The sequence below is a fragment of the Myotis myotis genome, unplaced genomic scaffold (genome assembly GCF_014108235.1).
Source record: "Myotis myotis isolate mMyoMyo1 unplaced genomic scaffold, mMyoMyo1.p scaffold_m19_p_19, whole genome shotgun sequence".
NCBI lineage: Eukaryota > Metazoa > Chordata > Mammalia > Chiroptera > Vespertilionidae > Myotis > Myotis myotis.
Genome location: NW_023416323.1, coordinates 25,279,730 through 25,292,332, shown reverse-complemented (window position 1 = coordinate 25,292,332; position 12,603 = coordinate 25,279,730). Strand labels below are relative to the sequence as shown.

Below are 12,603 nucleotides of genomic sequence, written 5' to 3'. Positions count from 1 at the left end.
CCCAGAGGTTCAGAGAGGGGTAGGGCCTTGCCCAGGTCCTACTGCCAGGAAGCGGCAAAACTACACCCATAACCTAGCTACCCAGGCGTGTCCCCATGGAAAAACACCCAGGTGACCCCAGATAGAGCAGAGTAGGCACTCTTAGGGCGGGTGTTAGAGCTGTCAGTCATAAGAGCTTTCCTATCCTCCGCTGACCTTTGAGGGTGGAGTAACCAACCAGGCAGTTCATTTGTCATTATAGTGGTGATTCTGACTGTGGGGAGGTGGGCGGGCCCCACAGCCTGGAGCCAAATCTCTCCCCAGTTACCTCCACTGGGGCAGGGAGGCTCTGGTCCTCAGCCTGCCATTCCCTTCTGCATCCCCCAGGCCAGTCCCAGAGATGTGGGTGCAGGGGCAGGGCCAGGACAAAAGGTGTGAGGACGGAATGATCAGGTGCAGGGACAAAGTGAGGGATGGGGAGGGGGCCTCGGTTTGGGCAGAAGACAGACTGGCCTCCCAGATCCAAGCCTGGATTCCAGAAAATCCAGTGCCCTCACCTTCCTGCACTTCCTTCCCTCCACACTCTGGCTGTTTCAAGGAACTGGAAGGAGCAGCATTCTCTCCTAATTCTGTTAACTGCTTTTCTAATTTGAAAATTAAAGCTCAGCAGGGGAACCTATAGGGAGGTGCCTGCTTCAGAAAGGGGCCCAGGGTCTCTCTGCCCAACTCAGGGTGCTGACTCTGGTACCCTCAGTGCCCCTTTCGCCTCTGCAGCCCCCTCTTCCACTCTCTAGGTGGGGGACCTTCCTGGGTGCTGTCAGGCAGGTGGGAGCTCTCCTAATGAGAAGGTTGGGGCCTGGGTGCACTTGCCCTTCTCCTTGGCACTGGGACACACGCCTGGCGTCCTCCCCTCAATACTGCCTGGAGGGTGAATCAGGCTGGCAGAAGAAACAGGGGTGGGAAAGACAGAGGCTGGGTTCTGGATGAAGGAAAGGAGGGTGGGAGCAGGTGGGGCACAGAGATAAGCCCGTCCTCAGGGAGAAAGCTTAGCTGCTGGTGGCCGCTGGGCTTGGGGTGACAGCCTGGGCAGGCAGGGACAGGGTGTGGTCAAGAAGCCGGCCCCAGCCCTCCATCTGCTCTTGCTTCTCCCCATAGCAACCAGCCCAGCACATCAGGGCAGTCAGAGGCGGGTGACTTCACATGCCATCTGCTGTCTCCTCACCCCCGAGCCTGCTTGTGTAGGAGCAGAGGTACCCACACCCACAGAGATCCACAGAGATGTGCAGAGGGTGGAACAGTGCTGCCCAGCCACACAGCTGGGATAGGGGGTCAGGGAGCCAGTATTGTCACAGGAGGGGACTCTGAGGACTCGGGAGCACTGGGGTGAGCATACAGGAAGGAGTGGATACAGAGCTAAGGCTGCCACTGGGAAGGCACTGTTTTGTTCTCCCTTCTCAGGCCACACTGTGGAGCATCCCACCTGAGCCTGCTCCATCTACAGAGAAAGGCTCCGTTTGCCCCAGGAGACATTAAAGATCCCAGACCCTCAGCCCATCAAGCAGCTTTCAGAGCCTCGGTTTGTGAGTTTGTTAAGTGTAACCCAGTGGTTCCCAACGTGAGCCACACGCCCCAAGGGGGGGGGGGCAATTTGATTTTTAAGGGGGGCAATTCGAGAATAAATTATTAACAGTGAATTTTTTGCATTTCTTATGGTTCCAGGGACCTCATATACAGTATATAAATATATATTGTGACATATTATGCATTTCAGTTCTCTATTATGTTTTTTGAAACTTTATTTGCTATTTTTTCATCACTTCATATTATTATTTTTTAACAATTTCTTAATGATTTCTTCCTCAGTACTTCAACTGTCCTTTCATTCTTTTATTTTTCTCTTTCATGGATGCCATGTTCTTTGGAAGCTTGTTTAGATCAAGTTAATGGTCTTTTAGGCTTCCTCCACATGAACAGGAGTTCACTTTTTGAATAACAAGAATTAGTATAGTCACAAGGGGGACATCAGGATTTTAGAGATGCTTAGGTGGAGTGTGGCCACAAAAAGATTGGGAACCACTGGTTAACCATCGCCAGCAGCCCTGCCGATCACCAGGCCACCAGACCGAGGCATGGTGCATAGTGCACAGTGGCACCCTGGTGTCAGCAGCACAGCCCTCCCCTGCCCATCACACACCAGACCCATCCTGCCAGGCACCAGGGGGCAGGGGTGTTCTCCACTCAGCCCTTCTCTCCCAGCCCCTGCTCCGGCACCCTGAGCTTCCCCTAATCCAGCGGTTTTCAGCCTGTGGGTCTCGACCCCTTTGGGGGTCGAACAACCCTTTCACAGGGGTTGCCTAAGACCATCGGAAAAACACATATATAATTACATATTGTTTTTGTGATTAATCACTAGGCTTTAATTATGTTCAATTTGTAACAATGAAAATACATCCTGCATATCAGATATTTACATTATAATTCATAACGGTAGCAAAATTACAGTTATGAAGTAGCAACGAAAATAATTTTATGGTTGGGGGTCACCACAACATGAGGAACTATATTAAAGGGTCGCGGCATTAGGAAGGTTGAGAACCACTGCCCTAGTCCCTGAACTATAAGAACAAAACCGCAAGGGAGGCTCTGAGATAGAATCTTTCTGCTGAGCCCTGTTGCCCCAGATCCACAGCCGATGCAGGGGGTGGTGGGCAGGGTCTCCCGCGGGTGTGTGGGGGTGGGGGTGGCTGGGTGCAGGCTCTGTCACATCATTAGTGTGCGGGTCATTCCTCTCACTAGCATATTGCTGCCTGGACACGCATTCAGGTCTCTGGTTTGGGGGGTGTGGGGAGGGGGAAGGCATAAACAAGGGAGCAGGGGTCTGGAGGAGAAGAGCGGAGAGCAGAGGGATGGCAGTGAGGACTACTTATACAAAGTGCCTGGGGCAGCGGGGAGGGCCTCTCTGAGGAGGTGGCATTTGAGTAGATATGTAAATCTTTTGCTAAGGCTTATTATGCAGAAAAAAAGTAACAGTAAAGATTTGTAAAAATAGCACAGGCATGCCAACTCCCTCAGTGTGAAGAGCAGTCTGAAGTGTTAGGGACACAGGGAATGGCTCCCAAGCAATCCTCCCACCCCCACCTGGGCTTCTTGAGTGGTGGGGTCTCTACTGGGCTGGGCCTCCCAGAGTTGAAGCAGAAGCAGCCAGGAGTATCTACCTGTTGGGGTGTCCTGGCAGGCAGCCAGGGATAAAGAGGAGTAGGGACAGGGTGTGGTCAAGAAGCTGGGGGAGGGATTCAGTCAGCTCCAGGAAGGCCTCCATCCTCTCCTACCTCCTGCTCTCCGAGAAGCCTCTTCCCACCAGGGTCTCTGGAGTGGAAAGGGGCCCAGGAGGAACACAGGTAACTCAAAAACCTAAGGTGCTTCGCCCCACAGGCAATCTGGGAAGAGGGTTTCCAAACTCAGACACCTGAGGAGGGCTGTGAACAGAAAGGTGTTCACACCACTTTCTGAACAAGCACAGAGCAGGGGATCCAGGATTTGGTGGCACAAACTCCCTGGCCATGCCTCAAGGCACACATAAGTGGATATCAGGTTTTGTAAAATACTGACAACACTAGTGTTTCAGGACTTAGAAATACACAGCATACAAAAGTTAGAGGCAGATATTGATCAGCAAGAGAATGGACAAATATATAAATTCATATTCATAAATGGAACACAACTGGGATAGGTGCATCAGGGAGCCAGCAACAAAAAGAGAACTTCTACACAACACGTGGATGAGAATCTCAAAACCACTATGCTGAATGAGAGAAGCCAGACCCCAAAGAGTACATACTATATGCTTCCACTTATATAAAGTTCAAGAACAGGTGAATCTAAGCCAGCCGTGGGCAAACTACAGCCCTCGGGATCCGGCCCGTTTGAAATGAATAAAACTAAAAAAAAAAAAGACAGTACCCTTTTATGTAATGATGTTTACTTTGAATTTATATTAGTTCACACAAACACTCCATCCATGCTTTTGTTCCGGCCCTCCGGTCCAGTTTAAGAACCCATTGTGGCCCTCGAGTCAAAAAGTTTGCCCACCCCTGATCTAAGCCATGATGAGAGAAGTCAGAATATTGGCCACCTTACAGGGGACGGGGGACACTTGACTATAAAGTAATACTTACAGCCCTGGCTGGTGTGGCTCAGTTAGTTGGAGCATCGTTGAATACTCCTAAAGGTTGCGGGTTCAATTCCCAGCCAGGGCACATGCCTAAGTTTCGGATCTGATCCGATGGGATGTGTACGATGTTTCTCTCTCTCCCCCTCCTTCTCTCTAAAACCAGTAAGCATATCCTCAGGGGAGAATTTTAAAAAAGGGATACTTGCAAACTTTCTGAGATGATGGAGACATTACCTTGATTTGATTGATTGTTACATGGGTTCTACATTAGTCAAAACTCATCCAACTGTATAGCTAACATCTGTCCATTTCACTACATGGAAAATCTACCTTGGTAGAAGAGTTTCAACTGGTAAAAATAAAACAAAGCACAGAGGAAAAAATACATAGAATTAAGGATACCAAAAATAGGTAATGCAACCCTGAACCCATCCGACTGCCAGGGAGCTTAAAGTTAAATTTGTATGCCTATCTTCCCCATACACTACATAGCTTCTGGATCTTTTGATGACCCCAGACTATTTGTGTCCTTCACTATAATCTGCTTCAAATCCTTCTTGGAACTTGGTGGGGTTTAAATAATATAAAATGACTAAAAAGCCTTCTCAGCCTCTAATCTCCCTTAGAGAAGGGATTAATCTTAGAGCCAAACCTTGTGACCATCTCTCCTGCCAGAGTGGGCATCCACTGCCACCTCTCCTGAGGTCCCCAACATGTCTCCAGCTCTTTTTCCTTTTCTTGAAGAGAGGAGACACTGGCCCAGCACAGTGACTAAGAGTAAGCTGAAGAAACGATGGGTGTGAGGAGGATGCAGGCAAAGCAAGCAGCTGTAAGGAAGCCAGGTCTAGGCTGGGGAGGACAAGGAGCACAGAGAGGAGAGGGAAAGCGACAGGCGCAGGTGCAGGTGCAGCGGATCTTAGGGAGCACAAACTTATGCCCAGGGTGGGAAGTGGGGGTCAGTAGGTGCCACCATCACAGCCTGGCGGCCCACCTGTCTCACTTGCAGGCATGAGCCCCTCCATTAAGGTACAGGAACCCACTTCACCGGTGCTCTCCTTCCCACCAACGGCCCTCTTACTGCAGGTTGCTGCAGACCACATCTGAGGCCAGGCCTGCACTCAGCCTACTCCTGGAGCACTCAGGGCAGGCCATCCACCTGCAGTTCACTCTGTCAGTGGGGTGAGATCAAGCAAGGCCCACCCATGGCTTATCCAAGGCTCAAAAGGAAGGGGTCCTGCAGGTAGGCGGGGGCAGGGGAGAGGCCAGGGTCATCCCACCAATAAGGCCTTGGTGGGAACCACACCGACCATCAGAAAGGGGCACTGGAGGCAGACTGGGGCAGGCCATGGAGAATTGTGCTGGAGTCAGAAGTGGGTCTTGGTCACTGCACCAGCCAGCAGTGGCAGGATAAAGATGATAACCTCAACAATAGTAGCTGCTATGACTGATTAGTCTTTTAGTAAGTGCTTTCTGCAACCCTTGCCAAGTTCTCACAAAACCACAGGAGCTCAGCGCAGTTCACATCTCCATAATACAGAGGAGACAACAGGCTCAGAAACTCACTCGAGGTATAGATGACGCAGCACCATTTGTTCCAGAGCTCTTGCTCTCAAGCCACCGAATATCCTCCCCAACTAGAGCAACCTCTCTGGGAACCCCACTCAGCCTTCCCAACAAGGCTCCGGGACACCAGCTAAATGCCAGCTCTCTGCACAAGGACACAGCCACCTGTCTGTGGGGACTCCTCAGTGCTCCCAGGGCCACATCCTTGGCAGGCAGTCAGGGCAAGCTGGGGCAGAGGCAGAGAGAGAGGAGCCGAGCAGGCCTGGATCCTACACCAAGGAAGCCTGCAGTCTGGTGAGGGAACCCGACAGCAACCAAACAACCCCAACAATAAAGGCATAATCACAGATGGGTATCCCAGAGGGCTTCCCAGGGCAATGCCCTCAGCCTGAGCACTCAAGAGTGAGCAGGGAGACCTGATGAGCAAGGCTGCGCTGGAGATCACTCCCTGCAGAGGGAGGGCCGCGCAGAGCCAAGGCCAAGTAGGGAGAGGGGATGTGGCAGGAAGGGCATGCCTTGTGCTCTGGAGACTGAATGAGGACTTTGGACCGGGACACTGCCTCTTCCCACCGTCCTCTTCTGAGCCATCCTACCAGGCTCCAGTTGTCCACAGCCTGGCTGCCAGGCCGGTGCCTCCTCACTCCTGGCCAGCTCCCCAGTCACAGCACTGGCTGGCACAGAGCCAGGCATGAGGGGCCCCGGGATCACCGGCGGAGGTTCAGCCAGGTGCCACGCCCGGCCCACTGATCTCCATCAACCACTACTGGGGCTGCACAGGGCTAGACCCACCCTGCTGCACAGCCCTGGGCAAGCTGCCTCGTCTCCCAGGGGTGCCGAAGGGGTTACACGAACTCATGCTTGGAAAGCCACAAGCAGAGGGTCGGTCTCTCAGCAGACTTGGCCTCTGTGGACAGCTCAACAAGCCGCAACCCCCACAATTAGAGAGGCCTTGCAGGATGATGCTCACTTTCTAGCGCTGGATCCTGCCAAACTTTGTTCCCACCCTGGCTCTTTCTCTCAGTGGCCATGCGACCTTGGCAAGACACAGGTCCCGCCTGAGCCTGTGAAGCCCTGAGCCCAGCACCTGGCACACAGGTCACTCTCCACATGTCAGCACCTTCACTCCTTGAAAGAATCCATCCCTCAATAAAGGAACAGAGGAGGGGCTGGAATGGCTGAGCCCATTTCACAGGCAAAAAACAAGAGCCAGGAACAGACAGCAGGGAATTTCTCTACAAGCTGGAAGTTGGCCTCTCGCCAGACAGTGCCAGGGGGCAGTCAACACCTTGTCACTCCTAAACCCTGATCATGCCAGTGCCTGCCAGAGGGTCTGAGGTGGGTGGCACAGTCGTTTTCCTTACAAATGCTTCCTGCCTCCCTAGAGGCAAGAGACCAGCCTGGGGCACCCAGTGGCTATGCTAAAGAGGAAGGCAGATGTCACAGCCCAAGCCTGAAGTGTCTCCAGGTGGAACTCAGTGCCCAGGAAGGAGCACTGCACAGGGAGTCAGAAGGACCCTGTGTGCTTCCCCTCTCTGGGATCCAGACCCTGTGCGGGTCAAATGACAGTGAGACCAGCTGACCCCTGGAGGGTCCTCCTGCTCTAACACTCAGTAAGTCACTCCTGGCTCAACCAGCCCATCCCAGCCTCTTCTCTCCCCCTCATCACCTCCCGTTTCATTCTGAAGCATCTTGTAATTTCCGTGGGCCAAAGTGCCTGCGTCAGCCATCCAGGAAAAGACTGCCCAAATGAACGGGTGTACTTAAAACCCAAATGTGTCCATGAGTACCACATGGGAAGTCACCATTCTGGGTTCCAAGAGCAGGGCTTGAGCAAGCTGCTTGCCTGGAAGCCTTCAAGGGGCCTCACCACTTAACCAGCACATGAAAGCAATTTTCCGAACATTTCATGGCTGCTCCGAAAATGAATTCCTCCTCCCAGACCCACCAGCTTACACATTTCCCAAGGTCCCAGCAGAGAGCCAGGGTGATCTGACAGCCCTGCCACACAGGGGATGGAGGGTGAGACCCCCTGCCAACCCCTGCAGAGTCCCTGGGGGCTGTGGCTGCGGACAGGCGGGTGGGAAGTGACTTGGAGCTGGCAACAGTGTGGACAGGCCAAGCAGACCTTGGCTGCAGGTCTTCACAGCAGTGGCCACAGCAGTGCCGGTCTATCCAAGTCATAGCCAGGCCCTGGCCTTGCTGCCATCCCTCTCTTGTTACAGATGCGTCCGCCGAGGTACCCAGCCCAGGAAGGCTGCCCATACTCCTGTGAGGCAGGGGTCTGGGTGCCATCCTCTGCTGTGACTGGACAACTAAACCAAATCAAGGGCAGACCTCCCACATGGAGGCCCATCCAGGTTCTGAGTGACCCGAGTCCCCTTCCCTAAGACCTAGGCCCTCAAACAGGCTCAGGTGGTCTGCCTAGTCCCTCCGGCCAGCGCCCACAGGGTCAGGGCAGGGCTCCAGAAAAGACCCAGAGCCTTGCAGGAAAGCAGAGCAGGAGGGAAGGGCATGGCAGGCATTTTCCGTCTTTCTTTCTTTTGATGAGGCAATTATGCTCTAACCAGAATAAATAGGGGGTGGGGGTGTTCACATCAGCACTGCCTGGAAGCCCTAATTTCTTCATCTGCAACTCTGCATTACCACGTCTGGAGGCGGGCAGGAGTTGGGATCTTTAATTCCATAATAACAATGCTTTGCACTTACACAGCATCTCTCCTCCAGTAATTTCTATGGTGGTTAATTATGAGGCCACTTGCCCCCCCAGGAAGCCCCAACTGTCTGCTCCACCATAAGGATGGGGTCCCCCAGGTGAGGAGCAGTTCCAGAAACAAGGCCAGGTGAACTGGCATTCCGGCCCATTGCCCCAGCTGTCAGAGGGAAAAGCCCTGACTCAGGGAAACAATGGCTGGAGGCCACAGCTTTCCAGCCTGCAGAGAGCACCCCTTCTGTGGAGGACTCTGGGTGTTGGCCCCACCTCAGCCCGTCCATCTGTAAAGCAGGCTGGGGCCTGCACCTGGGCCGGGTGCCTGGGGGTGGCTAGCATCACTTGCCACCTTCAGAAGGGGGGGTCCAGATGCTTCCAGATGCGCTGGCCTGAGTGTGGAGTTTCGGCCTGGAGGCTGCCCAAGCTCGTCTGCTGGGCCAGGAAGAGAGAGTGTCAGGAGAGAAGAGGAGCCCCAAGGTGGGGAGAAAGGAAGGGAACTGGCCCTGTGCCCTTGGGGGTTCAGCGGCAGAGGAGAACTTCCCAGGAAAGTGAGCGCATCAGGCGATGGGGGAGAAGGGGGGGTGGGGGTGGGGGCTGGCACAGAACCCCACCCAGCCAAGCCGTCCTGGGGGACGGTGTCTCGGGAGAGGTCCAGGCCGGCGCCGGGCCTGGCCATCCCGGGAGGTCCCCGGAGCACAGCAGGGCAGCCATCCCTGGGAGAAACCACAGACCCCCCCTCACCGGCCCCACGGTCCTGGCCTCCTGGTGCGAGTCCTGGAGGGCAGCAAGGGCCCCTCCTGACCCGGCTGTCTCAGGGGTCCCCGGGGGCCAACAAAGACCCTGCTAACCCGGCCGCCTGGGGCTCTCTCGAGGGCACTGCACGTACCCACGGGCCGGCTCTCCAGGAGGAGGATGGAAAGAAAGGCAGGGACAGAGAGGCCGGCTTGGGGAGCCGCCCCCAGGTGCCCCCACACCCCGTCCGAAGAAAGCCCGAGTCGGAGCCGCCCCCACCCGGGAGCCGCCGCGCATTAGGCCCGCCGCGGGCGGCGCGAGGTCGCAGGCCGGTCCGGCCGACGCGGGGTCCGGTACTCACCGGCACGGACATCTTGGCCGCCCTCCCGGGCTGGGGGAGACAGCGGGGCCGGGGGCAGCGGCGCCGGCAGGCTGCGGGTCCGGTCCGCCCGCCGCTCACAGAGCCGGCGCGGGGTCCCGCTCTCTGGGCGCCCGTGGGTCCTGCGCGCTCCCGGCGGCCGGACGGTCCGGCGGCTCCAGCCCACGCAGCGCATGCGCCTCGCGTGCCACACCCCTCCTCCCGGCTCCTCCGCCAGGGCCGTGTTAAAGGCAAGGACCACAGACCCAGGCATTTTTTCTGTCGGCCCAACGAGGCTCAGAGACTCGGTCACCACCCTTTACCCACCTTTCAGTTCGCGAGTCATTTCCAATCGCACCATCTCCTGTTTGCCCACCCGGTTCTGGAGATCAGAACCCTCACCCCCCACGTTGCCCAGCCCAGGGTACTGGGCGCCTGCCTGGTGATCTGGCCGGGCTCCCAGACCTTGTGTATGTCAGCAGAGCAGGGCTCCTAGAAACCCTTCTCACCGCCCAGATGAGAGCCCAGAGACCCAGGTAACCCCCATCGGCCGCCCAGGGCTCTTCCGCTCTGCGCTCCCCGCAGTTCCTCGCCCAGGGACTGTGTGGGGAGGATGAGTGAGCACCAAGGCCAAGGTTCCGGTGGCCAGGGCAGTGTCTGGGAGGGTCAGCACGGCAGCCCACCCAGAGGAGAAAAGACAGAGCTGGTTCTATCAGACAGAGAGCTCCGGCTCCCTAGGAAATCTGTAGAGGCAGGTGCCCAGGGGGACAGGCTCTTTTGTCTGCCGGGAGTGCAGGGCCAGGAAGCCCAAGGGGATTGAACAGAGGGAAGAAGCAACGGCAGGTGGGCTTTTTCTGAGACGCAGATCTGCCCCTCAGCTTCCACACGTCAAAATCCGCCAATGAGTAGGTCATCCAGTGGACTTCAGGAAGCTTTCCAGCCTTCTTCCCCAAGAGGTGGGACTGTCTTCATCGTTCTCCCAAGGGTTCCCTAACAGTGGCCACCAGCAACGAGAGGGGTACAAGATGTGCAAGAAAGGGGGAAACTGAGGCCTGCCACAGGGCCCAGAGCCCAATTTGCAGATCTAGAACCAGGGTCCCTTCCTGCTCCAACTGAGCAGGGTTGCCCCCACTTTACCCCTTGAGTGGAGGTTCCCAAATGTGCACCTCAGTTTCCCTAGCCCAGTGCTTGGCAAGGCGTAGTTGGAGGGGGCAGGCAGGGCCACAGGGAGCAGAGAGGGCTCTGGGCTGACAGCTGCCACCTCTTCAAAGGACGCTCTGTGTGTGTCTGGCAGGCAGCCCTGCCCGTGCCCACCCGCCCGTGTCCAGCTGGCATGGGGGCTCCTGAGCTGGGAACAGCAGCTCAGCCTGGTGCCTGGGCTCCCAGCCACATGCACCCACTGTCTCAGGGGCCTCAGAGGCCACCCCTCCCCCTCCCCCTTACTGAGCCTGCCTCACCTCCTTTCTCTCCTACTTTGCTGGATTCTTTTTTTTTTTTTTTTTAATATATTTTATTAATTTCAGAGAGGAAGGGAGAGGGAGAGAGAGATAGAAACATCAATGATGAGACAGAATCAATGATCAGCTGCCTCCTGCACGTCCCCCACACTAAGGATCAAGCTCGCAATCTGGGCATGTGCCTTGACCAGGAATTGAACCGTGACCTCCTGGTCCATAAATCAATGCTCAACCACTAAGCCATGCCAGCTGGGTTTGACTGGATTCTTACCACTCTATTTCCTCTCCCATCAGCCCCATTTCTAGGTGCCCCGGAAAGGGAAAGACCCCTTTCACACCCCTAGCCACAGGGAAATGGAAACCCAGGGGAGGGCTGAAGCTAGGGCCAGGACCTTGAAACCATTTAATCCTTTTCTCCACCTGAGCCGCAATGACTGCTTACAGCTGCTTATTCGGGGAGAGCATCCCCAACTCCTCCCTTAGCTCAGGAAGAGGGATCCCTGGCCAGGGCAAGGGACCCAGGGCGTTGGGTGTGGGGTTGGGGCCAAGCAGAGGAGCCCCACAGGGCACTGAGTGCCCTCCCCTGACATTACCAGGTGTCTGTGAACACAGGGATGCTCCTTTCTCACCACCCCCTCCCACCCCACCCTGTCCTCAGCAGGCAAATGATCCTGGGTGACTCACTCAGTCCTGGAGACAACAGGCTCTGGGGCCTCATGAATAGCAGATCACACCAGAAGCAACAGCTGGGCTGCCTGAGTAGGCGCCAGCACCCTCAGAGGGTCCTTGAGGGCTTACCAGGGGCCCAGGGAGACAGGGGATACTGTTTTTCCTGGCACTGGGAGGAAGGGAATTTGGACACAGCCACTGAGTAAGTCTGGGCAGAGATAAGCTTCATACCAGCTCTCTGGCTGCTGTCCCCTGGGCCTTGCTGTGTCTAGAGGGGGCTCCTTTTCCTCCTCCCCACCCCAGGGTAACCATGCCCCTTTACGGCAGAGAAGCCCCTGGCCTAGGAGAGTGCAGTGATTCTTCAGAGGCTCCTGTGGGCACTGTCATACTCCTACATTAGCCTGGGGCATCTGTCACCATTGATGAGCCAACGTTGATACATCCTTGTTACCTAATGCCAAGCTCTGTGCAGGTTACCGTAGTTGTTCCTTACTGTCCTTTGTCTGTTCCAAGATCCATCCAGGATCCCACATTACATTTACTCACCATGTCTCCTTAGGCTCCTCTGGGCTGTGACCATTTCTCAGAGTTTCCTTATTTTTAATGACTTTGACAGTCAGGGACGTTTAATTTAGACAGTCCCTATGTTGGGATTTGTCTGATGTTTTTCTTATGGTTAGGTGTGACTTTTTGGAAGGAAGAGCCCAGAGGTAAAATGCCATTCTCATCACATGATGTCAAGGGTACATATCAACAAGATTTATTGCTGCTGCTGTTGACCTTGATCACCTGGCTGATACAGTGTTTGTCAGGCAGGTTTCTCCACTATAAAGTGACTTTTTTTCCTCTACTTGTATTCTTTGGAAGGAGGTGTTATGCTCTGCCTTCCTGAGGACACAGTATCTACATAAATTATTTGGATTTACTCTGTACTGGAAATTTGTCTCTTCTTTATTTATTTATCGAA

General features: G+C 55.0%; 1 protein-coding gene across 4 annotated transcripts in view; it reads right to left on the bottom strand.

The window, feature by feature from the left end:
* BCAR1 (BCAR1 scaffold protein, Cas family member) overlaps positions 1 to 9,799 on the bottom strand; it is a 34,610-nt gene extending 24,811 nt beyond the window's left edge. For 2 of the 4 annotated variants that reach the window (XM_036345457.1, XM_036345458.1), the window contains exons 1-2: positions 9,514 to 9,799; positions 8,770 to 8,849 (exon numbers count right to left, since the gene is read on the bottom strand). In XM_036345457.1, coding sequence (XP_036201350.1) covers positions 8,770 to 8,849; positions 9,514 to 9,784 — 351 coding nt within the window. In that variant the 5' untranslated portion in view covers positions 9,785 to 9,799. The remainder of the gene's footprint in view (positions 1 to 8,769; positions 8,850 to 9,513) is intronic. The other 2 variants (XM_036345459.1, XM_036345461.1) reach the window with 1 other exon arrangement.
* Positions 9,800 to 12,603: the final 2,804 nt, after the last annotated feature.